The sequence below is a fragment of the Canis lupus genome, chromosome 19 (genome assembly GCF_011100685.1).
Source record: "Canis lupus familiaris isolate Mischka breed German Shepherd chromosome 19, alternate assembly UU_Cfam_GSD_1.0, whole genome shotgun sequence".
NCBI classification, from domain to species: Eukaryota; Metazoa; Chordata; class Mammalia; order Carnivora; family Canidae; genus Canis; species Canis lupus.
The window spans coordinates 51398860-51426300 of NC_049240.1; the positions used below are offsets into that span (position 1 = coordinate 51398860).

At 34.9% G+C, this 27441-nt stretch overlaps 2 protein-coding genes across 4 annotated transcripts in view; both read right to left on the bottom strand.

The window, feature by feature from the left end:
- ORC4 (origin recognition complex subunit 4) overlaps positions 1–27441 on the bottom strand; it is an 86765-nt gene that overhangs the window by 20210 nt on the left and 39114 nt on the right. For all 3 annotated transcript variants that reach the window (XM_038565137.1, XM_038565139.1, XM_038565138.1), the window contains exons 5-8: positions 8651–8726; positions 8109–8194; positions 5040–5088; positions 2456–2607 (exon numbers count right to left, since the gene is read on the bottom strand). In XM_038565137.1, the coding sequence (XP_038421065.1) occupies positions 2456–2607; positions 5040–5088; positions 8109–8194; positions 8651–8726 (363 nt within the window). The remainder of the gene's footprint in view (positions 1–2455; positions 2608–5039; positions 5089–8108; positions 8195–8650; positions 8727–27441) is intronic.
- Positions 10621–13013, bottom strand: LOC102154192 (phosphate carrier protein, mitochondrial-like). The gene is given in 4 exon segments (XM_038565223.1): positions 10621–10916; positions 10918–11169; positions 11172–11530; positions 13001–13013. Coding segments are annotated over 4 exon segments (825 nt in total). The 3' UTR covers positions 10621–10715.

Sequence of the window (27441 nt, forward strand, 5' to 3'; positions counted from 1 at the left end):
AACCCACCAATATTAGAGGCATACATATTTGAACTATCACTTTAAGTAACGATGCTTATCCTATAATACACAATTAAGCATTAAAAAGAACAAAAAACAAAAACGTATGCAAGCCTTCAAAAACTCGAATCATTCCTTTGACTTCCTTACAGTTATGCAAGCCACTTTTAATAATCCCCTTCTAAGCATCTGTGGGCCTGGTGATGTCATGCCTTTTTCCTACTATGCTATTCTCAGCTAATCTTCAGCATTCCAAGACCAACAATAGCTGCACAAAAAATTGTAACTAGTATTGAATACTTCTCTGCTACAGTAACACCAAGACTTTAAATAAGGAATTTCATACATTCTATGTAGAATTCAGATTTTAAAAAGGGCAAAATGCAGTAGACTTATTATATTCCTGAAAATTTAAATATCTTCATTGTTTTATGTAACAAAGACTCAAGAAGTAGCATACATAACTAAGAAAAATTCAGTTCTACACAAAACTACCTATAAATTCAAGCTGAAATAAACTATACGAGAGGAAACTTGCAGGAACACAGCATGACAGTGAGAAGTTATTCTCTCTCTTGGCTTTTTTACAGTGGTATTTAGAAACTGCTTGCATTTGTGCTATTTTTCCTTAAGAAGTTAGGAATCAAGTTTAGTATCAATTTTCTGTAAGGAAAAAAAAAGCTGTGGTGAGGCCCTAAATTATCGATTTTAAAATCTACCCAGATGATTTTCATAATAGCTAGGTATCAAATAGAGGAAAGAATTCAAATGATCAAAATGGGATCATGGTTAGTCCAGAAAAGATGACAGGCAAGATTAACAGCTTGGAGTTGGTAGGGAGAAAGTGAATGAAAAACCTGGAATTTTTTTTTGGTTAAAAATATAGTGCCAGCATAATTAAAAGAGAAGACATTATGTATAGAGATAGCAATATTATAAATTTGCTATTAAGGAGCAGCTCTAGATCATCCATATAGGCAGGAAGCTGAAAGGCAGTGGAAACAACACTCTATGCAAGCAATAATTAAGAGCTTTAACTTGGGAGGAGAAAGAAAGAGGTGGAAGTGAAAGACATCAGAGTAGTGGACAGTTGAGGACAGAAGTTGGCAATGTGGGAATAAAGGGAATAGTAAAAAAACAAAACAAAACAAAACCAAAAAAACCCACTTCCGGAGAGAAGAGGTTGTTTGCTAATAAAGTCACTAATCCATCTATCCTTTTGCTTTTCTCCTATAAACGTAGACATATAGACAGACTTGAATTGCACAGTTGGGAGAATCATACATTTAGACTTTTTAAAGGCTTATTATGACACTGCTAAAGAACAACAGATTCTTTATTTGGTCCTTCAATGGGTCAGTAACATTTGCCAGTGCTACTTCCACCCAAGGAAGACTTTTTTTTTTTTAAAGCAAGAAAGGAGATGCTTCCTTAACTCCTGCAGTGTGACTGATGTTTTGGCAAGGAGGAATAAAGATCTGTGAAGAACCAGACAGATGTTCTGTGAGGAAGGCTTACTATGAAGGCATATATCATAAACTCTAGAGCACTGGGGAAAACACGACAGAGAAAGACGCTCCATAGAAAAACAACACTGGAAGGAGGACTATTGAAAGATGACTTAGTTAAAAAAAAGACTTAGTAAAGCATTTCACTTTTCTAAAAAACAAAGAGCTGTAGGAAAGGAAAAAGAAGTAAATGGGCCTGACCACAGATCTGCCAAGAATGAAAGAGGGAAAGGAAGAATGAAAACAACAGATTCATGGCAGCCACAGTATGAGAAGAGAGATGATTCTTCTATACCAGTTTTACCTGAATTCAGGAAGAAAGTTTATAATGTAAAAGAAGATAACCAACAAAAACAAAAAAGGCCTGTGTAGTCATCCCAAGTATGTTAGGTTCAACATGTAGAAAAGTCTTCATAAAGTAATGTGATAGTGACATTGAGACTATGGTTAAAAATCATTCTAAAATCATCTTTAAGAAGCAAAAAAGGCACTATCTACTGTGACAGCTTGATAGAAGTAATCCCTTTCATTTCTGGAAATGTGTACCACAAAGATGGGACAGTATCATTTTCTATTCAAGTCTAAGCATTGTCAAAATATAGAATCCTAAGTATAAACTATTAGAGATTTTAATAAAATGGTGCGATTATTTAGTTTTCTCTTTACCTGCTAATGTAGAAATTATACTAGCATAATCTGACTTCATATTTTTTATTCAGTGATTCTACTAGAGGGAGGGAGAAAGGTATAAGTTTATGAGTATGTGTGATAAATGTCTTCTTGTTTTCTTCAATCTGAGTTGAAAAGTGGGATAAATGAACCAGGCACTAGTGAAACACATTTGAAAAAATGCTTGATATAATGACCTACATAAGTGACTATGTCAGTTATTAAGGTTTAATTTTCTAAATATGATAATCCATTTTTTAATAGAAAGAAAAACTTACCAATCTACATGTAAGACCAATAACTGCTAGTGGAGTCTGTGCAGACTGAGAAATGTCAAAAAGATTATAGAGGAGTGTTTGGTTTTTATGATGAGTAAAAAGATCAAATTCATCTAATATGAAGATCACTGGGCAGCTACTAGACCGGTCACCTAAGATAAAATAAGAGTTTTAGATATTAACAGGCAATTGTATCAACCTTTCTTAAATTTCCAAATTATTTACTACAGTTAAGGTGTTAAAACTCTATTCAACAAACATATATTGAAAACCTATTTTGGGTAGGATACTTAGCAAAGCCTATACATTTATTTAACAATAAAAAATTATTCACAAGACAGCCCTATTGCCCTCAATTAGTTCACAGTCTAATTATGAGACTCTAGTCATTTACTGATGAAAATTAAGAACATTACCTAAGTGACTATTGTTTTTAAAACTGTGTAAATATAATCTTCTAACATCAGCAAACTGACAGGGATCTCTTAACACCTACATAGACCAAAATACTTTGGGATTAATAATAAAGGGAGTCCCCCCAACTTATGAACAAAACTTTTGCCTCAAAGCAGATTTGTTTAGTTAGTAGAAATGCAAAGTGTATCTTCCCAAATATTTGTAACTTTACAAGTAACTGTTAAACCATGAAATTCAGCCAAAGCCACTTTTAACTCTTTCAAACCACAGGTTTTGTGAGCTACCACCACCACAATTTTAGTATTTCAACAGAGGAAAAGTTCAATATATGACTCTGTGGGATTTCATTTTTCGCATTACAATGAGGGAAACTACTTTAGCAGAAGAATCACTATTATCATAAGGTTTATGGCTTTATATTTACACAAACAAGTAAAAAGAAAATCTGGTATGGGGACAATGAACAGATAACAAAACATATACTGTAACCTAAAGGGCATTAAAATCACAAGGACTACTCAAAGAGTGTATAAACAAATCTGTATAATATAGAAATGTAGTATTTGATAAAATACACCATTAAAATCAACGGGGAAAAGTAGTGTATGCAAGATTAGCTCTTCACTTAACACCTTATCAAAATAATTCGTGTCAAATTACAAAATATATGTATTATATGAAAATAGAAACGAACACCTTCAAACTCGAGGGAAAAATACTGACTACATAAAAAATTTAAAATTTCTTTTCAGCACAAAAGTCCAAACCAAGGTAAGAGAAAAATGAGTGCATGAATTCTAAGTGAGTATCCGATAAACACCACCAAAATAAGGCAAAGAACCAACAAGAAAATACATAAACCAGGAAATATCAGTGTCCAATAATAATATGAAGTGATGGGCATCATCAACACCACAATTATGCATATCAAACTATGAGATGTATTTTTTCTCAGGCAGACATGAAAATTAATAATTGTAAATCAAAGTTGTAAAGGAAAAGGTACTCTTTTTTTTTTTTAATTTATTTATGATAGTCACAGAGAGAGAAAGAGAGAGAGGCAGAGACATAGACAGAGGGAGAAGCAGGCTCCATGCACCGGGAGCCCGATGTGGGATTCGATCCCGGGTCTCCAGGATCGCACCCTGGGCCAAAGGCAGGCACCAAACCGCTGCGCCACCCAGGGATCCCGAAAAGGTACTCTTAAATATGTTTAGATTTGAAATGGAACTTCGAGGGTAATTTGGTTATAGTTTTACTTTCTTTTTTTCTCTTTCCTTTTCCTTCTAAAGATTTATTTATTTGAGAGAGACAGAGAAAAAGAGACAGTAGGAGCAGGGGGAGAGGTAAAGGGAGTGGGGAAAGGAGGAGGAGAAGCAGACTTTCCCCTGAGCAGGGAGCCGGCTGAAGTGCTCAATCCCAAGACACTGGGATCATGACCTGAGCTGAAGGCAGACACTTAAGCAAGTGAGCCACCCAGGCCCCTATAATTATTCTTTTAAATATGGTAGTGTTTAATCCAGAACTCTACTCATTAAATTTATCCTAGGAAATATCTAAAAGATCATCTAAGCATCTAAGCATCTAATTATATAAAGTTAGAAATCAAACTTCATAACTGGTGATTAATAATTTATTATTTATTACATTTTTAAGTACAGGTAATTTATTAAACAATATATGAGAACCATAAAAATGATGATATAACTCACTATTTACTGACATGGAAAAAAACTCACAACATATTGCTCAGTGAAAAGATACACATTATACAATATGGGAACTTATTTTATTCTTATAAAAAATTAGATCCATCTGTATCGTCGAGAAATTGCAGGTAAATAAAGATATGAAACCAAATGTTAATTGGGATAATCACAGGGTGCCTCAGTGGTTCAGTCAGTTAAGGGTCCCAACTCTTGATCTCAGCTCAAGTCTTGATCTCAAGAGTCATCAGTTCAAGCCCCAAACTGGGCTCCATGCTGAGCATGGAGACTACTTTAAAAGTAATAATAACTGGGATAATAACTCTAACAGTCGAGGGATTACAGTGATCATTGTATTATGGCTTTTCACATTTTTTTTCTGGAAAAATATGTATCACTTTTATAATCAGGGGAAAAAGCTAAAAGATACCTTTGATGATGTTAAATATACTAACATTTACCTTTTTTTAAAGCTTCCAGAAGAAATGAAAGGTTTTCGGCAAAACTTCCCTGAGTAACAAAAAAAAAAAAAAAAAAAAAAAAAGAAACCATAATTAAAAGTTTAATGATACAAAGAGGACTATCTGATTCTTAGGCATTATATAGATACTATGTTTGTATTCCTAGATTAGTAAGTAGACAGATTCTAAGCTGGATATTTCCAGGTGCACCATTAAAAACTTAAATATAAAAGGAGACATGGATATAGTATTGAAAATGGCATTACTCTGTCATGCTCAAATTTTATATTTTCTAGATGGAGTCTGTAAAAATGCTACTTTTAATTTAAAGGCAGTTTTTAAGACTTGCTGTATTCTAAATACACCCAGAGAACAAGAAATCACTGCACTTTGTATCGTCAAATAGATTAACTTGTACCACTAAAAAAAATGCTCATATAATTTTACTCATATGTGGAATTTAAGAAAATAGATGAACAAAAGGGAAGGGGTAAGGGAGAAGAGAGAGGCAAACTATAAGACTCTCATAATTATAGAGAACAAACTGAGGGTCAACAGATGGGAGGCTGGGCAGGGGATAGGCTAAATGGGTGATGGGCATTAAGGAGCACTGGGTGTTACATATAAGTGATGAATCACTAAATTCTACTCCAGAAACCAGTATACACTATATGTTAACTTATACATAACTATGTTAACTAACTAGAATTTAAATACAAACAAAAAAACCCCATACTATATATTTTTTTAAGATTTTATTTATTTATTCATGAAAGAGAGACAGGCAGAGACATAAAACATAGGGAGAAGCAGGCTCCATGCAGGAAGCTCCATGTGGGACTCAATCCCAGGACTCTGGGATCATGCCCTGAGTTGAAGGCAGACACTCAACCGCTGGGCGACCCAGGCATCCCCCAAAAAACGTACTGTTAAAAATACATGTGCACAAATTTAAATGAGATCTAAAAGGGAACACGAAAAGAAATTGCCTCAAATTATTACATACTATAATAGTTTTCCCCTATTCAAGAGCATTTTATAGAATTCATATATATCATATCAAAATTGGCTATGTTTACTTGGAACATAGCCAAAATATTTTTGGATACAACTTAAATATTCTACATGGAAATTAACGAGGAGCAGATGCATTACCCAGATGTTTCAACTTGTGGATAAAGGCTTTGTTAAAATATTTTTTCATTTGTATCATTAATTTTTACTTCATTCAGAGTTTTTAATTTAAAGAAATAGCCAACTTTAAATTTGCAAAGACATAAAGGAGAAAATAAATCCACTTGTTTGTTTCCCAATGGAGAGAACAGATATAAAATAGCTAATAGGCATATTTTATAACTGTATCTTGTCAAATCAACATTTCCAAGATAGGTAGGGCAAGAGGTATTTTTCATAATATAAACAAAACCTCAGAGGCAATCTGTGGGTCAATCAGTGGTCAAAGTTATCCAAAGGTTGCTTGCCTTTTCCTTATTTTTTAAGAGACGGTTATACCTGACTTTAAGTGTTAAGTATGTTATTATATAAGTACATATGCAAATGAGAATATCCTTATATACATATACGTATGTATATATGTATAGTAATATATAAATTTGCTGTAAGTATGCCAAAACAGAAAGCGTCTGGGTTAAGTGACTTAGGTTCCTAATGTCCAGTCTTTGTCATTTTATGACCTTAAGGAAGCTAATTATGCTCTCTGAGCCTCAGGTTTCTTATCTATATAATGTAGAGGTTAAACTAATAATCACTCTATGTGATGATTATGATAACAATAGAAATGATAAATAATTGTGCCTTTTATTGTTTCCTATGAATCCAATAAGAATAGGTCCATTTAGGAAAGTCAGAAACCCCAGTTTAACATCAATTGCAAACCAAAAGCCAAACTGAGACTACATAATAGTAAATCTTGACCAAGTAGGCCACTGTATTCAACATCACATTCTGAACAGGAGATAAAACGTTAGACTTACAGAGGGGCATGCTGAACCTTTAAACATTGTGGAAGGGTAACACATGGTTGGCTGACCTTTTCATAGGTAATTATTACTAAAGAATGAAATTACCAAATGCTCAGAGGCTTACACAACAATGGCTGTGTCACTGCAGAAAAGAGTACACACTAGAGTGATAACACTGTATGATCACCAGTGAGCAAAAAATGAACTTGGTATGTACACAACCACTTCAACTGAATAACAGTATGAGGTTAAGTTATTTCATTATGAAAACTAAAGTATCTATGAATTAATTTAATCATGTTTCTCTTCAACCCTATAAATCAAGTGATAGTATAAAAAGTCTAATGAAAGTTCCAAAACATTTCTAATTAGTTTCATTTAAATCCCTGATGTTCATTATCCTTAGGTTCCAAAGCTGTTACAATAATGAGATATGAATTAAGTTTCTGAAAACATTTTAATAATAAGAGGTAACTGACATTTTATATTATGCAATAATATATATAAATGCTACATTACCAATCCAGCAATTTTAAACATAAATTGTTTAATGCTTCCTTTTGTCTTTAAAATAAATCTGTGAAGTATAAGATAATGCATATTTAACACAGGTGAGAAATCTGAACTTCAGAAATACTCATTAGCCATGATCATCAAGTAGTCAATAGTTTTAAGACAAGACTCAACTCTACCTTTTGTAGTTTCAAATTCAGCACATTTCCCCTTTATTACTCCCAGCTACCCAAGAAGTCTCAGGAGACTAAAAACAGGCTGCTAGAGTGTAGTACTTTAAAAAATATGTTAAACTATCTCCAAAGATAGGGAATCAAAATACTTAAAGATAAAAAAAAGTCTGATAATATCTACATAAACATGGATTTCTCGGGTATTTTATAGTCAATATAATCTACTTCAAAAAAATCTAAACATAAAGATATGCATAAATGCATCCTAGTACATTATACTTTTTTACGTTAAGAATCTTTTATATTTCAATTTAGAATCTCTGTAACAGTCCCTAGCCTTCCAAAAATACAAAAATATCTATGGCACACAAAAGTTAAAGCCTATTTAAAAGGATACTTACAAAAACTTTATCTCCAACTACATTTTCCAGATTTAACTGCCTTGTGATTTCCTTTAGGGCAATTTTATCATTGATCTGCAGCAGTCCTGAAATAAAGTCCAATTAAAAGCATTTAACTAAAATGAAATATTTATTTGATACAGTGCAGATTATTTTCTAGTCAAGTAAGTTTTCTAATTGTTTTTAAATTTAACTAGAAAGAAAAATATCAAAAGTCTGTTAGTTAACATTACTTCCTTTTTGAAACTCAGCAATGAAGACATTTGGTAAACTCAGAGAACTACTTTCCTTGGCATTCTTTTGTTTTAAAGAGAGAAAAGAAAGACCAAAAAACCAAGAGTCCTTGTGTACCTCTTCTACTATTATTATTTAATTTCTAAAAATACTATGTATGGTATATTAAAGTGAAAGTTAAACATGGATCATGTTTTTAAATTATAATTATTATCTACCTTTAAAACATACTAGTAAAATAAATTTTATATTATAAAAAGCTTGCAAGGCTTATATTCATTCCAATGGCAAAATGAGGATCTACTTACCATTTAGGTGAACTTGTAAAACATTTTCACTCACTTCTTCTACTTCCATTAGTTCTTTCAGAGCATGGTTTATTAACTAAATGGTATTAAAAAGTTTATGGAATATTTAATAATAGATTAAAAAATCGTAAGCCCATATTCTTTTTAAAACTATGAATAATGGGAACAGAGTAACATAAAAAGATTGCCATTTTAAACAAATAAATTTGCACATTATTCGTAGATAAAAGTTTAAGTGGAACATCTAACATCTAACTCAAGATGCCAAAAGCTAGGACTGTCACGGTCCCTCAATCATCTTCCCAAACTAATAAATGCTTAGAAACAACTGTCAAAGACATATTTCTCTATAAATCACATATAACTACAGCCACTTGAGAACTTCCTGTGTTAGTTCATTATTCATCTTTAACATTTATTCACCTAAATATAACTGAAATCATTTAAAAGCTATTGAAAAACATGTATTAGAACAATGCTATATGATTGCAAAAAGTCTACCCCAGTCAACATACTAATTTCTATGAAATACTGTTAATTACTCTGTATGTTATCATAAAATAAAAATAAAAAGAATACCAAGAGGATAAGTTGAAAAAGAGAGGTTTCCTCTATTAGTTGCTAGGTATAATAGCCACCCCTTATCTGAAGCTTCAGTTGCATGCGATGTGGAAGCAGATGGATTCTCCTTTTGACATTATGGGCAGAAGGTCAATAGTAGCCTAATGTTACATAATAATGCCTACATCATTCATCTAACTTCATCTCATCATGTAGACATTTTATCATTTCACATCATCACAAGAAGGTTAAGTACAATATATTTTGGCAGAAATACCACATTCATATAACTTTTATTATATTATAATCATTCTATTTATTACTAGTTGTTATTCTTAACGTCTTACTCTGCCTAACTTATACATTAAATTTTAACACAGGTAAAAAAACAAAACAAAACAAAAAAAAACAAAAAAAACCCCAGTATATATAAGGTTTGTTACTATCCCTGGGTTTGCCTTCAGGCATTCACTAGGGTCTTGGAATGTATGTCCTAAGGGTTAAGGCAGGCTACTGTATACAGAGAAAGACCTTATTAAAGAAATGTATAGCTTGCAAAGAAAAAAAAATTACTAATAATAATACAATAATTACTACTAAAAATACACTAAGAGTGTTATACCACCTTAAATTGTTCAATTAAAAAGTTTCAGATTTTTATAACCACATATTCCTATGCTACATACTTCCTATTCTCTTCTTTTTTGAGTAGTGCTATCTTATTACAATTATATTGCAATATAATACACATCTCTTCACATTAATATTGCATATTTTTAAAACTTAAAAATGAATAGAACTAAAGAAAAGCCAAAAGGCTTTTTTTTTTTTTTAAAGTTTGATTCATGAGACACACACAGAGAGGCATAGACACAGGCAGAGGGAGAAGCAGGATCCCACTAGGGAGCCCAACGTGGGACTCAATCCTGGGACTCCAGTACCATGCCCTGAGCCAAAGGCAGATGCTTAACTGCTAAGCAACACAGGTGTCCCCAAAAAGCTTTTAAAAAGAAGAATAATGATAAAGAATTACTAATATTAAAGCTACCTCTACAATTAGAAAATAAATGGTCCCTCAAAATAGGCTATGTATACAAAAGAAAATTAGTGAAGATGATATTAAAAGTGAAGGCAAAGGATCCCTGGGTGGCGCAGCAGTTTAGCGCCTGCCTTTGGCCCAGGGCGCAATCCTGGAGACCCGGGATCGAATCCCACATCGTGCTCTCGGTGCATGGAGCCTGCTTCTCCCTCTGCCTATGTCTCTGCCTCTCTCTCTCTCTCTCTCTTTGTGACTATCATAAATAAATAAAAATTAATTTTTTTTCATTAATAGTTGGGTTTATTTCACCAGTGGTTTGAAACTCTTGCCTTAGGCAAGAATACTACAGTAATTATACCAGGAATAGACAATTTCCTACACTGTCAAATATATAAAAAAGTTCCTCTTGCACTTTTCTCAACACTGATCAACAAGCAGATTCAGTCCACATTTGCTTTGATCAATCTACTGAGTTAACCCAAGCTTCTTCTTCAGAGACTCTGGCATTTCAGGTGGAGGTGGGCGAGGGAGCCTGAAGTAGACCTTCACAGAGTCATAGATGAACCACTGTAGTGCAGTCAGAGTGCCAATCATGATGATACGGGCAAAGAGTCCCTTCCATACACCTTTAAATCCGAGTCTCTGAAGGACTTGAGAAGCACTGCTTACCTTTCTCTTTATTCAACACAGATACCACAGAATCAGCAGGATGAGAAACAATTGCACAGAAGACTCCAGCTATATAACCTGCTACAAATGTTACAACCAGTTGCTCTGCCTTTGAACATTCACTTTGGGGCTTGGGAACCACAAACTTATATAATGCTTCAACAGTATGTTCAAAGCAGGCAAATTTCATCATGGTGTATGGTATCTGTCTCATCCAGAGAGGAGCAACCCCCTTGTAGAATGCTTTTAAAAGCCTTCTTCCTTATACATTTTGGGAGCTGCATCCCTCAAGGTGTTGGCATAACCTGGTTGGGTTTGAATTCTAACCTTAGCAGCTTCCATAGGAGCCAGGGCAATGTCAGCAAAGAATTCAGCACTGAGAGAGGCAGCCAAATATAGTGATGTGCGCCAGAGATAGGCATTCTCCTCTCCAAGCATGTTGCTATACAAGACTTTGAAAACTTCATAAAAGCCAAACTTGCAGAGCCCTTGCATAGAATAGCCAATGAAAGTCGGAGCCCATCCTTTAGCCAAACCACGAACACCATCCTCTTTAAGTGTAACTGAGAATCCATTAAATATGCCCTTGTGAAGACAATCAAAAAAGGATACTCAAAAAAGACACTGGAAGAACTGGTTCCATTTTGAAAAAATACTATTTGTATTTGGAACATTATATATGTCACTGCAACACTTTTGTGAAATAGAAGCAAATAACATTTTAAATTATTAGGTCTCAAAAAATAAATAGATAAATAAATAATTAGGTTTCACAAAAGGATATCAAAAATACTAAGTATTCTGGTATAACAAATGGAATTCTGCTTTGCTTGGATGGTTCAGCCCATTAAGCATCTAACTCTTGGTTTCAGCTCAGGTCATGATCTCAGGGTGGTGAGATCCTGCCCAGCATCTGGCTCTTTGCTGAGCACAGAGCTTGCTTAAGATTCTCTCCCTCTCTGCCTCTGCCTCTTACCCCATACTCACTCTTGTGTGCATGTGTGCTCTCTCAAAATAAATAAATCTAAATAAACCCCAATGGAATTCTACCTCAGATCATAGGTAATCTAAGTCCTCTTAAAAAGGGATATCTCAAAATATCAACTGTCATACTATGAAATAAACACCAGCTAAGAAGTGACATTCTTTATAGAGAACTGTCAGAAAATGAAGTGGTACTTCTTGGCCTTTAGAGCAAGTATGAGTCTACCACAAGACTTCATTCCCAGATTATACAAACATGGTATATCAAAGTACGGCCTTTACGACAGCTCCTTAGTAATCTGCAATGTTCTTCCATCCATTAATTGATATCTTACTTACATAATGGTTACATTTCCCTGGGTCTGATTATAGGTTTTAAATTATTTTATGGTTGGTAAATTGTTGAAAACTATTTCAAATTCTCTGCATAATGAAATGGCAGTAATAAAAACACATTCATTTTACATATGCATGAAGAAAGTTTTTCACAAAGGAAGATGGCAGTGGAGTAGGAGGATCCTAGGCTTGCTTCCTCTCATAAATACAAGTAGATAACCTATGAAATCATCCAAACAAATGAATGAAATCATCCAAATCAATGAAATCATCACCCAGAAACTGACCTGAAGATTGGCAGAGAAAGCTCCATAACTAAGGGTAGAGAAGAGGCCACATCAAAGATGGTAGAAATGCAGAGACTTATCTTGGGAGAGAAATGGATCGGAGCCAACGTGGTAGGAGGAAGCCACAGTCTCAGAGAAGTGAGACAAACACACAGGGGAGTACACAGGAAATGAATCCCCAAAAGATTGGTTTGGAAAGCTAGAGGGCCTCAATTTCTTGAGTTCTTGCAACCAGTGGGGCTTAAAGACTCGAGTTCCAAAGGTCAGCATGCTTGTTTCGAGGAGAATCTGAAGGACACTGGGGCTGCTCTTGGAGAGAAGGCAGAGAAAACAGTCTGCAGACATAAAGCAATCTAAAGAGTGCGTGAGGCACATAGTGCAGAGGTTAGTTGCTCATCTCAGAGTGTCCCAGGGAGAGGGTATTCACAGAGAGATCTCTGGGAGAAAAAAAATGAACTGACAGGTACCATTTACCTCCAACGCTCATCAGCATAAACACAGAGCTACTCAAAGAAAACAGCCTAGCACCCACACTTGCTACTAAACTTCCTTATACCAAGCCCAGCTCCATGCCATGGTGAATTGCCCTTCCCAGCCACTTTTGCCTCAGTCCCACCACAGTGGGGCCTCCCGCCCTCATAAGACTGGCTTAAACTCCTGCCAATACAACGTTGCCTCACACTTGATTCAGGTGATAGTGGTTAAAGGTTATCATTTTACAAGCAAACCAGAGCACATCTAGTTAAGATGAATCACATTCAGGCTAGGGACCAAATACATCCTACAAGAGGAAAAGAGCATCTGCAGATGACTGTCCTGAAAGATAAAGTAGCCAGGACAACACAACAGCAGAGTGCATGTAGCACAAATCCTCTGACATTCTCAGAAGTGCCAGGTCTTGAGGAAGAGAAGACACTACATGCAGGGCACTATAGAACCTCTTACTCATAAAATCATTGCCCTCCATCAGGGAACTACAAATCAAAACCACAATGAGATACCACCTCACATCAGTGAGAATAGCTAAAATGAACAAGTCTGGAAACAACAGATATTGGTGAGGATGCAGAGAAAGGGGAACCCTCTTACACTGTTGGTGGGAACGCAAACTGGTGCAGCCACTCTGGAAAACAGTATGGAGGTTCCTCAAAAAGTTAAAAATATAGCTACCCTACAATCCAGCAATTACACTACTAGGTATTTATTCAAAGGATACAAACAGTGATTCAAAGGGGCACCTGTACCCCAATGCTTACAGCAGCAATGTGTACAGTTGCCAATATGTGGAAAGAGCCTAGATGTCCAGATGAATGGAAAAGAAGATGTGGTATATGTATGCAATGGAGTATTATTCAGTCATCAAAAAGAATGAAATCTTGCCATCTGCAATGACGTGGATAGAACCAGAATATATTAAGTGATATAAGACAGTCAAAGACAAATACCACTATGAGTTCACTCACATGTAGAATTTAAGAAACAAATCAGATGAACATAGGGGAAGGGAAGGAAAAATAAAGTAAGAGGAAAACAGGGACGCAAACCATGAGACACTCTTAACTAGAGGGAATAAACTGAGGGCTGATGGAGTGGAGATGAATAGGGGGATAGCTAACTGGGTGGTGGGCATTAATAAGGGCACTTGAAATAATGAGCACTGACTATTCTATGCAACTGAAGAATCACTGAATTCTACCTCTGAAACTAATAACACAGTATGGGTTAATTAAATTGAATTTAAATACTTTTTTTTAAGCCATTGCCCTCAAAAACATGAGACATAACTGACTTTTCTAACATACAGAAACAGATACAGAGACTTAGATAAAATGAGAAGAGGAGTTTGTCCAAAATGAAAGAAAAGGACGAAGCCATGGTCAGACATCAAAATGAAACAGATATAAATAACATTCCTGATGGAGGATTTAGAACAATGATTGTATGTATACTCACTGGACTTGAGAAAAGACTGGAGCACATCAGTGAGACCATTAACACAGAGATAAAGAATAACAGCAGAGATAAAGGGCTCAATAAATGAAATGAGAAACATGCCTGATGGAGTGAACAGCAAGCTGGAAGAAGCAGAGGAATAAATTAACGACCCAGAAGACAGAGTAATGGAAAACAATCAAGCTGAACAAAAGAGAAGAAAAAGAATTATACAAAATTAGAATACTTGGAAACTTCAGTGTCACCACCCAATATAGTAAATAATTATTATAGGAGTCCCAGAAAAAGAGGAGAGCAAAGAGGGTAAATAATTCATTTGAAGAAATAACAGCTAAAAATTTCTCACATTTGGAGAAGAAAATAGATATCCAAATCCAGGAGGCACAAAGAACCCCTAACAAAATCAACAAAAGTAGATCCACACCAAGACAATTATAATTCTTATAATTAAGAATAAAGAAAAAAATAAAAAGAGCAGCATGACAAAAAAAAAAAAAAATTACATACAAAGGAAATACCAAGAAGGTATCAGTGAATTTTTCAGCAGGAATTTTCCAAGCCAGAAAAGAGTGCTATGTTATATGCAAAATGCTGAATGGGAAAAATCTGCAGCCAAGAATACTATTTCCAGCAGGGTTATCATTCACAATAGAAGGAGAGACAAAGAGTTTCCGCAAAAACTAAAGGAGCTCATGACCACTAAGCCAGCCCTGCAGGAAATATTAAAGGGGGTGGGGTCTCTTTGAGTGGAAGAGAGAGACCAAAAGCGATAAGATGAAGGGAGGAACACAGAAACAGTAAAAATGAATATGCCTGTAGAAAAATAAGACAAGGAATTCACAAGAAAAAGGATGTAAAATATGACCCCATAAACCTAAAATGCAGGGAGAAGAAGAGTAAAGAATGGGTTCAAACTTGAACAACCATCAACTTAATACAGACTACTATACATGGAAAATGTCACAAACATAATGACAACCACAGATAAAAAATGACTACTAAATATGCAAAGAATAAAAAAAAAAGAAATCCAAAACTATCACTAAAGAAAACCAGCAAACCATGAAAAAGAGAAAGGAGAGAAAATCTTCAGAAACAAGCACAAAATAATAAAGTATCAATAAATACATATTTTTCAATATTTACTTTGAATGCAAATGGACTAAATGCTTCAATTAAAAGACAGAGGGTGACAGAATGGATAGAAAAACAAAACCCATCCATAGGCTGCTTACAAGAAACTCATTTTAGACCTAAAGATATCTGCAGACTGAAAGTGAGGGGATGGAAAAATATTTATGATGCAAATGGATACTAAAAGCCAGAGTAGCAATACTTTTATTGGAAAAAATAGGCTTTAAAACAAAGATTGTAACAAGAGACAAAGAAGGACACTATATAATAATAAAGGGGGCAGGGATGCCTGGGTGTCTCAGTGGTTGAGTGTCTGCCTCTGGCTCAGGGTGTGATCCCGGGGTCCTGGGATTGAGTCCCACATCAGTCCCCACAGGGAGACTGCTTATCCCTCTGCCTATGTCTTTCCCTCTCTGTCTCTCTCATGAATAAATCAATAAAATCTTAAAAAAAAAAAATAGAAAAAAAGGAAAGGAATTAAAAAGAATAATAAAGGGGACAATCCAACAAGATAGAACAATGGTAAATGTTTATATATCTAACATGAGAACACACCAATACATAAAAGAGTTAATAACAAATACAAATGAGATAATAATACAATAGTAAGTGACGTTAACACCCCACTTATATCAGTGGACAAATCATCGAAACAGAAAATCAATAAGGAAACAATGACTTTGACACACTGGACAAGAAGGATTTAATAGTCAGAATCCCATCCTGAAACAGCAGAATACACATTCTTCTTGAGTGCACATGGAACATTCTTCAGAAAAGATCACATATTAGGTGACAAAACAAGCCTTAACAAATTAAAAAAAAAAAAAATTAAAGCCATAGCATGTATCTTTTATGACTACAATGCAATGAAACTAGAAGTCCATCACAAAGGAAAAATCTCAAAAAACCCACAAATACATGGAGGTTAAATAACATGCTACTAAATAATAAATGGTTCTACCAGAAAACCAAAAAAGATATTAAAAAGCACATGGAAACAAATGAATATGTAAAAACAAGGGTTAATAATAGCCTTTGGACTCAGTAAAAGTGGTCTGAAGAGGGGCGATAGCAATATAGACCTACTTCAAGAAGAAAGAAAAATCTCAAGTTAACAACCTAACCTTACACCTAAAGGCATTAGTAAAAGAACAAAAAACCCCTAAAATCAGCAGAAGTAAGGCAATAAGAAAGATTAGAGGAGAAATAAATGATACAGAAACACAAAATAAAACCAACAGATCAATGAAACTGGGAGCGATTCTTTGGGGGGAGAAAATCCATAAAACTGATAAATTTCTAGCCAGACTTAACAAGAAAAAAAAAAAAAAAAACCCAAACAAATAAAATCACAAATGAGAGATAGCAAACACCAAAAAATACAAGCAATTATAGAAGGACTTACAAAAAAGTACATGCCAACACTGAATTAGAAAATATGGATAAATTCCTAGAAATTTATAAACTACCAAAACTGAAAGAGGAAGAAATAGAAAATTTGAAAAGACTGATCACCAGCAAGAAAACTGAATCAGTAATAAAAAACGCCCAAGAAACAAAAACTCCAGGGCCAGAAGGCTTCTCAGGCCAATTGTATCAAACATTTAAATAACAGTTAATACCTATGTTTCTCAAAATATTCCAAAAAACAGAAAAGGAAAGCTTCAAATTCATTCTATGGGAGCAGCATTACCCTGAAACGCAAACCAGATAAAGACACTACAAAAGGAGAACTACAGGCCAAGATACCTGATGAACACAGATGCAAAAATCCTCAACAAAATACTAGCAAACCCAAATCAACAACACATTAAACCATTCACCATGATCAAGTGGGAATTCTTCCTGGGTTGCAAGGGTAGTTCAGTATTTGCAAATCAACATGATAAACACATCAATAACCGAAAGGAATAAGAACTGTATGATCAGCAGACGCAGAAAAAGCCATCTGACAAAGTATAACATCCATTTAGGATAAAAATTCTCAAAAAAGGTGGTTTAAGAGGGAATATGCCTGAATATAATAAGGCCATATAAGAAAAACCAACAGCTAACAACTTCCTCAATGGGGGGAAAACTGAGAGCCTTTCCCCTAAGGTGAGGAAAAAGACAAGGATATCTATTCTCACCATCTTTTTTTTTTTCTTATAAGATTTTAGCCATTTACTTATTTTGGAGAAAGAGAGAGCACAAGCAAGGGAAGCAGCAGAAGGACAGGGAGAAGCAGGCTCCCCACTTGGCACTGAGCCCCATGTGGGGCTCAATTCCAAGACCTTCGAATCATGACCTGAGCTGAAGTGAAGGCAGATGCTTAACCAACTGAGCCACCCAAGCGACCCTCACTCTCACCACTATCATTCTTTTTTTTTTTTTTTTTTTTTACCACTATCATTCAACATAAGACTGGAAGTCTAGCCACAGCAATCAGAGAACAAAAAGAAATTAAAAGGCAACCAAATAGGTAAAGAAGCAGTATAACTTTTCACTATTTACAGATGACATGATACTACATATAGAAAACCCAAAAGACTGGGACAAAAAAACCTGCTAAAACAAAAAAATGGAATCAGTAAAGTTGCAGGATACAAAAATCAATGTAGAGAAATTTGTTGCATTTATACACCAATAATGAAGCAGTAGAAAGAGAAATTAAGCAAACAATACTATTTACAATTGTGCTAAAAATAGTAACATATAGAAGATAAACACAACTGAGGAGGTAAAAGACCTATACTCTGAAAACTGTAAAAACTAATGAAAGAAACTGATGACAACACAAAGAAATGAAAAGTCATTCCATGCTGATGGTTGGAAGAACAAATACTGATAAAATGTCTATACTATCCAAAGCAATCCACACATTTAATGCAATCCCTGTCAAAATACCAACAGCATTTCTCACAAAGGCTAGCACAAACAATCCTAAAATTTCTATGGAACTACAAGACCCTGAATAGGCAAAGCAATCTTGAAAAAAGAAAATCAAAGCTGGAAGCATCCCAATTTGACACTTCAAGTTATATTACAAAGTTGCATTAATCAAAACACTATGATATGGTAAAGAATAGACCATTAGATCAAGAGAAAAGAATAGAAAACCAAGAGATAAACCCTTAATTTTATGTTCAACTAATATCTGACATATCAGGAAAGAATATCCAACAGGAAAAAGATAGTCACTTCAACAGCGCTAGGAAAACTGGAGAGCAACATGCAAAAGAATGAAACTGGGCCACTTTCTTACACCACACACAAAAATAAACTGAAAACTGATTGAAGACCTAACTTCAAGACCTGAAACCATAAAAATCCTACAAGGGAGCACAGGCAGTAATTTCTCTGACGCTGGTCATACTAACTCCTTTCTAGATAGGTTCGTCGAAGCAAGGGAAACAAAAGCAAGAATAAACTATTTGGATCACACCAAAATAAATAGTTCTACACAGTGAAGGAAACAACCAACAAAACTCAAAGGCAAGCAACTGAATGGGAGAAGATATTTGCAAATGACGTATCTTATAAGGTGTTAGTATCCAAAATATATAAAAAACTGACACAATTCAACATCCAAAAAAACCCAATTTGATTTAAAAATGGGTTGAAGATAGGAACAGACATTTCTCCAAAAAAAAAAAAAAAAGACGTACAGGTGGACAACAGACACATGAAAAGATATTCAACATTATTCATCGTTAAGGAAATGTAAATTAAAACCACAATGAGCTATCATGTCACACCTTTCAGAATGGCTAAAATAAAAACACAAGAAACAACAGGTGTTGCCAAGGATGTGTAGAAAAAGGAACTCTCTCGTACTAATTCAAAGGAAAATATGCCCCTCTGTGTTTACGGCAGCATTATTTACATTAGCCAAATGATGGAAGCACTCCAAGTATCTATCAATAGATTAAGGTATAAAAAAGATACACACACACACACACACACACACACACACACACACACACAACGGAATATTATTCAGCCATAAAAAAGAATGGAATACTGCCATTTGCAATGACATAGGTGGAGGTAGAGAGTATGATACTAAGTGAAATAAGTCAGTCAGAAAAACACAGATACCATATGATTTCACTCTAATGTGGAATTTAGTGAACTGTGAACACAAACTAGCAAAGGGAGAGAAAAAAAAAAAAAAAAGAAGCAAACCAAGAAACAGACTCAGACAGGAAACAAACTGATGATTACCAGAGGGGAGGTTGATAGGAGGAATGGGTGAAATAGGTGATGGGGATTAAGGAGTGCACCTGTCTCAATGAACACCAGGTGATTAAAATAAAAACTTTAAAAAAAGAGTTAAAACAAGTTTATAGCACCGTTTCCATTGAATTTACTTCAAACAAGTTACTATGATCTGCCTAGATCAGCTCTTACCTTTTCATGATGTGTTTGTGAGGTCTGAAAGAATTTAAGTGTATTAACATATGTGTTTTCAAATAATTTTAGCTCAATTCCGATGTTGCTAAAACTTACTGTGTGTAATAGGTAACCAATTGTATAATTTCAGTATTTTTCACATACAATGTCATCTTTCCAAATACTTTAAACTAATTATTTACCAAAAAAAAGTTGGTTATCCTACTTGGTAGGTTATCCTACCCAAGCAGGGTGACTAATATGGGTACCCTACTTCCAGTCTTTGTAGCTAACAATGTTATAAACATACTGGCATAGTTTATTTAGACCTGCCAGCAGCCAGGGATTTTTATGCTTATCTACTATTATTATTCCTAATATTTGTTTCTTTGGCTACAGTAATTTCTACATTGAAGAGTATTTTCATTTTCCAAATGACAGATTGTCATTTGGAATCACATCTGTTTTTCTTTTTTAAAAGATTTTGTTTATTCATAAGAGACACACAGAGAGAGGCAGAGACACAGGCAGAGGGAGAAGCAGGCTCCCTGCAGAGAGCCCAATGTGGAACTTGATCCGGGGACCCCGGGGTCAGATCTTGAGCCAAAGGAAGATGCTCAACCTGATGCAGGACTCAATCCCTGAACTGGGGATCACACCCTGAGCCAAAGGCAGACAGTCAATCACTGAGCCACCCAGGCATCCCTACATCTATTTCTTTTAATAAAATGTTTGAAATACAATAAGCCACCATAACAGCTATCTTTAAAAAAAAATTTTTTTTTAAAGATTTTATTTGACACAGAGCAAGCGCTCACATACACACGTGCCCACATGCATGCACTAGTAGGCAGAGCAGCTGGCAGAGGGAGAGGGCGGAGCAGGGAGCCCAATGTGAGGCTCAATCCTAGGACCCCGGGATCATGACATGAGCTGAAGGCAGATGCCTAACTGACTGAGCCACCCAGGTGCCCCACTAACTGTTATCTTTATCAATTAAACTGTAGATTCCAAAATTTTTGTACTTCAAATTGCTCGGTGATAAATATATCGTAATTTTATTTCTTATATTAAAATTTACATGAGAGTTCTTGTCTAAAACAATTTATGTCTTGGGATACTCTACACATAAACTACAAAAGTGAGAAAAGTTAAACAGTGCTCGTCAGCTGTCTGACCTCTCAATATCGGAGTGCAACAAGAATGAATCAAATAGTACTGGAACATCAAGTACAGGATTCTTCCATATTCTACTGAAGTCAGATTTGGTCAAAGCCCATCACAGGGCTCTGGTTTAAGATGTAGTAACATTAGGACAAAAATGCCAGCATAACAAGAACAATCTGTTTTATTAACTGAAAACTACTCCGTCTTAATGGCTATCATCTCCCTAAGCCCTGAAACGGTAGAAAAAAACTGACATAGGAGTTTATATAAAGATGGTATAACATGAAAGGAGATAGTAAGCTGATGAAAAAGATTAAATACTGCTGAAAATGTATATTTTAGAAAATAAATATTTTGGGCTCTTTAAGTCAGACTTAAATAAACACAAACAACAGACTAAGAAGGTGCATGACAAGGAGGCAGACTAGAAGGAAGGATTATTAGAAACTAAAATGCAGTATCACATTAGAAGCAAACAGAGGACGCCCGGGTGGCTCACCAGTTGAGCATCTGCCTTTGGCCCAGAGCGAGATCCTAGAGTCCCAGGATAGTGCTCACTTCAGCAGCACAAATACTAAAACTGGAGTCCCGGGATAGAGTCCCACATTGGGCTTCTGCATGGAGCCTGCTTCTCCCTCTGTGTCTTTGCCTATCTCTCTGTGTCTCTCGTGAATGAATAAAATCTTAAAAAAAAAAAAATTAAAAAAAAAAAGAAGGAGCAAACAATGGACGAGACGAAGAAAATCACACTAAAGATATTCCAGAATGCTGAGGGAGAGGAAGAAAAAGATGAAAAGAAAGAAACATGGAGAAATAACACAGAGAAATGAGATCAAAGGCTAATCCTAAGAAAGGACAAGAAGAAATGAAAGAGAATACTCAAAAATAAAATTATTTGTTAGTGAAAACAGACAAATTCATATTGAGGGTTTGTATAATATCAGTTAATTTTATCCTCAATGCTTAAACACAGCCTGTGAATAATAAATATAAGAGAAGGAAATAAAGGTATAAAAAGAAAGAGGAAAGGAAGAAATAAAACTTTCTTCTACTTGTAGATGACATGATTGTAGAAAATCCCAAAGAATTGACAAATTTTTAGAACCAATAATCAATTAAACCAAGATTGCAAGATACAAAACAATACACAAAAGTAATTTGCTTTCCTATATATAAGCAATGAACACTTGGAATCTGAAATTTAAAACATAGTACTATTCACATTAGTATCAAAAATATTTACATATGTAGGTACAAACCTAATGAAATATATAAGATTTATAAGAGGAAAACCACAAAACTCCAAGGAAATACCTAAGTAGATGGAAAGATAAATGGAAAGATAGCCCATGTTCATGAATGTGAAAATTCAATAGTTAAAGAAACCAATTTTTACAGTGTGATTTATAGATTGAAACTACAAATTAGCTCAAAAATTTCCAGTACTTGGAAATTAATATATTAATTCTAAAGTTAATACAAAAAGGGAAAGTACCCAGAATAGCCAAAACAATATTGAAGAAGCACACTGCCCAATTTTAAGACTTACTATAAAGCTACACTAATCAAGACAGGCAGAAATAGATGGACACAAATACAATTAACTGACATCTGAGAAAGAAGTGAAGGTAGTTCAAAGAAGAAGATAGCCTTGTCAACAAATTCTAACACAATTTAAACATTCATATTAAAAAAAAAAAAAAGAATCTAGACACAGATTTCAAAGATTTCAAATTGTTTTTTACACCTTTCAAAGAAATTAATTCAAAATCAATCACCAAACTAAATGTAAAACACAAAACCAAAAATCTTCTAGAAGGAAACATAGGAGAAAACCTACATCTAGGGCTTAGTGATTAAGTCTTAGATTTAACACCAAAGTCACAATCCATGGCTGATAAACTGAACTTATTTAAAATGAAAAAAAAACTGGGTGCACCTGGGTGGCTCAGTCAGGTAAGCGTCTGTCTTTGGCTCAGGTCATGATCTCAGGGTCCTGAGATTGAGCCCCGTGTAGGGATCCTGCTCAGCGAAGAGTCTGCTTCTCCCTCTCCCCCTAACCCTTTCCTCTTGGCTTGTGTGCATACACACGCTCTCTCTCTCAAATAAATAAAATCTTTAAAAAAATGAAAAAAATGCTTGCCAAGAAAAGGATTAATAGAATTAAAAGACAAACCGCAGATTCGAAGAACGTATTTGCAAAACACATATCCAAAATATACAAATAACTCTTAAAATATATCAATAAGAAACAAATCAACAGTTCAAAAATGGTCATAAAATACCAAAGATAGATGAAAATAAGCATATGAAAAATTACTTATTATACATAATTAGAGGACTGCAAATACAAACAGCATTGAGATTCCACCACCTCTCAACTGCAATAGCTGAAGTTAAAAACACTGAGAATACTGAGTGCTAATGAAGATGCATATGGTGACAAAAGCAAACGGTACAGTTACTTTGGAAGACAGATCAGTAGCTTCTTATAAAGCTAACCACGGTCTTAGCATATGATCCAGCAATTGGTGCTCGTAAGTTATTTACCCAATTAAGTTGAAGACTATGTCCGCATATATATATATATATATATGTCTTTATAATAGCTTTATTCACAACTGCCAAAAATTGGAACCAAGATTTCCTTTAATAGGTGAATGCATCAACAATGCCACATTCATACACTGTATTATTATTAAGCAAATAAAAGAAATGAGACTGTCAAGCCATGAAATGACATAAAGAAATCTTAAACTCATATGACAAACGGAAGAAGTCAATCTGAAAAGGCTATATATTTTATGATTCAAACTATGTAACATTCTGGAAAAGGCAAAACTTATGGGGGACAATAAAATAATTAGTGATTGCCAAGGGTTGCAGGTAGGAAGACGAGTAGATAAAGCACAGGGGATTTTTAGGGTGGTAGAATTATTTTGTATGGCACTGTAATGGTGGATACATGACATTATGCATTTATTAAAACCCACATAATTGTACATTACAAAGAGTGAACCTTTATGAAAACCATGGGATTTTAGTTAATAAAAACATACTAAAATTGATTCATCAATTTAACAAATGTACTATACTTGGGGAAGATGTTAATAACAGGGGAAGTTTATGTATGTGCATGGGGGAGTGGTTATAATAAGGGGGACTCTCTTTTATGCTTAATTTTCCTGGTAAAAAATAGATCTATTTTAGCCAATTTACTAATGAAATGGAGTATAGTTTTAATTTGTACTTAAACATCTTTGTAAGTGTTTACTAACTCTATTTCCTTTTTTTCTGAAACTTCTCCATCCGCTTAGGGACAAATTGCCAAGATGAAGTTCAGAATAAATTCAGGCATTAGCTGCTCAAGTTATATTTTTAGGCGTGACACGTTGACATACACATCACTACAATTCAACTTCTCTGTTGTAATGCCACTTTGTTTCAAGAGGCATAGTTTAGGATAGAATAGGTCCAATGTACTGATTTCCTAGAGTTCATTTTCTCAGAGTATCACTATGAGTTTCCTGAAAAATTAAAGCACTATCTAAAAATGTTTTCCTTTCTTCTTTTAAAAAATATTTATTTGAGAGAGACACAGAGATAGAGAAAGAGATAGAGCACAAGCAGAGAGGAGAGGGAGAGGCAGGCTTCCTGCCTGGCAGGGAGCCTGACTTGGGGCTTGATCCCAGAAATCCGGGATCATGACTTGAGCTGAAGGCATACGTCTAACCTACTGAGCTACTATGGTGTCCCTAAAAATGTTTTTCAAACATTTGTATGATGATATATTTTCCAAAGATCATAAAATAATGAAGATTGAAAAACAAATATCTTGTACTGAAAAATGATCTAAATTCATATTAAGGAGTTTCTTTTTAAAGATTCTATTTATTCATGAGACATACACAGAAGCAGAGACGCAGGCTGAGGGAGAAACGGGCTCCCTGCAGGGAGCACGACTGTGGGACTCGATCCTGGAACTCCAGGATCACGCCCTGAGCCGAAGGCAGAAGCTCAACCATTGAGCCACCCAGGTGTCCCATATTAAGGGCGTTTACAAAGTATCAGTTTTTATGACCTAAGGTTAGATATTAGTCTGTCATATTCATACTAAGACAAAGAAAATCTACAAGTATCTAGACAGGGAAAAATCAGAGAAACACAAGCTCAAAACAAGTTAGCTGTTGTCGCCAGTGAAATTCACCAAATACTGGTTAACTTGGCTTCTAGTCACTTAGGCAGAATACACCTGTTTACTCTCTTGAAATTAGGTGTGACCGTGTGACACTTTGGCCAGTGAACTATGAGAAGATGCACTCTGTATCACCTCCCGGTACGAAATCCAACAAGAGTGTGTGTCCATTGTCCATGTTTCATCATGGTCCCTTTTCCTGCATCAGCACTTGCTGCATGACCTTGCACTTTTATGTTTTAGAGGTGGCTACTTTCCTTAAACCTTATAAACCAAATCCTGCCAACTACAAACTTTTCTTTGGGGCTTCCTCACCTCTCTTGGCCTTCAAAGAATTGAACAGAATTACAGCCTTGCTCTGGATTAGGCAATGGCTTAAGGGAATGCGTAGGCCACTAAAACTCTCTCCATATCAGCAATATGGTTGTTTTACCTTATCATTGGTGAGTTCACTGGAGTAGCACTTTTAATTTCCTTCAAGAACTTTTCCTTTACATTCACAGCTTGGCTGTTTGGTGTAAGAGGCCTAGCCTTCAGTCTATCTTGGCTTTTGACAGGCCCACCTCACTAAACTCAGTCATCTCTAGCTTTTGATTTAAAGTGAGACATGCAGGACTCTCCCTTTCACTTGAACACCTGGCGGCCATTTGGGTTATTATTTGGCCTCATGTCATTATTCTTGTATCTTAGAGAATAAGTAGGCCTGAGGAAAGGGAGAGAGATGGGAGAGTGGAAGGCAGTGGAACAATCAGAACGAACACATTTACCCATTAAGTTTGCCATCTTATACAGGCATGGCTCCTGGCACCCCAAATCAATTATAATAGTAACATCAAAGATCACTGATCACAGATCACCATGACAAATATAATAATGGAAATACCTAAAATATTGTGAAAGTTACCAAAATGTGACATAGAGACAAAACAAGCAAATGCTGTTGGAATAAATGGTGCCTGCATACTTGCTCAACAAAGGGCTGCCAAAAATCTTTAATTTGTTAAAACAAAACAAAACAAAACACAAACACACGCAGTTATCTGCAAAGTGCAACAAAGCAAAGCAAAATGAAGTATGCCTGCATAAACTAATAAAAATATGATATTTTTTTCCCTTTTTTTCTGGACTACAGACAAATGTTTCTTTTCACAGATGTATAATAATCTATTATGTGGATTAATCAATCAGTATTCTGTTGATGGCCATTTATGTTGTTTCTCTTCTTTCACTATTTAAAAATGGTGTTGCAATGGGTAACTGTATATACATCATTTCACAAGTATAAATTCCTAGAAAGGGTTGCTGAATCAAAGGGTATATTACTTTGTAATGTGGTTAAATACTGTCTCTTATTCTAGTTATGTCAATTTATACTACCCACAGGAACACGTGACTAATTCCCTGTAAGTTTACAATCTTAATGTTATCAATTCTATAGGTATGTCAACCTGGTAGACAAATTTACTAATGTATTTAATTTGATTTGTATTTAACAGATTTGTATTTAATTTTCTGTGACATTTCTGTACATATCCTTTCCTCAGTGTTTTTACTGTTAATAATATTATTGTTAAAAATTTAAAACATTCTACAGCTAAAAGGCATACCAGTCACATGGTTTACTGTCAAAACCACCCAAACAGTACTGAAGTCAAACATAAAGGAAAATCATACTAAAGAACTCAAGAATAAAGAAATAGTGGTTGTATAAAATGATGAGCATAAGCACTGAACAAAATTAAATACAGTCAAAACTAAAAGATTATTGTAAATGGGAAAATTCTTCAAAGATTAAAAAAGAAATTATCTAGATATATATTCTCACTGGAAATGGGTGATTACAGTAAAACCCTTGTTTCCTCACCTTACCTAATATACAGTCAACATTTATTACTTTAAAAACAATCATTTCTTTTTTTATTTTTTAAAGATTTTATTTATTTATTCATGAGAGAGACAGAGAGAGAGAGGCAGAGAAACAGGCAGGGAGAAAAGCAGGCTCCATGCAGGGAGCCTGATGTGGGATTCGATCTCGGAACTCCAGGATCATGCCCTGGGCTGAAGGCAGGCGCTTAACCGCTGAGCCATC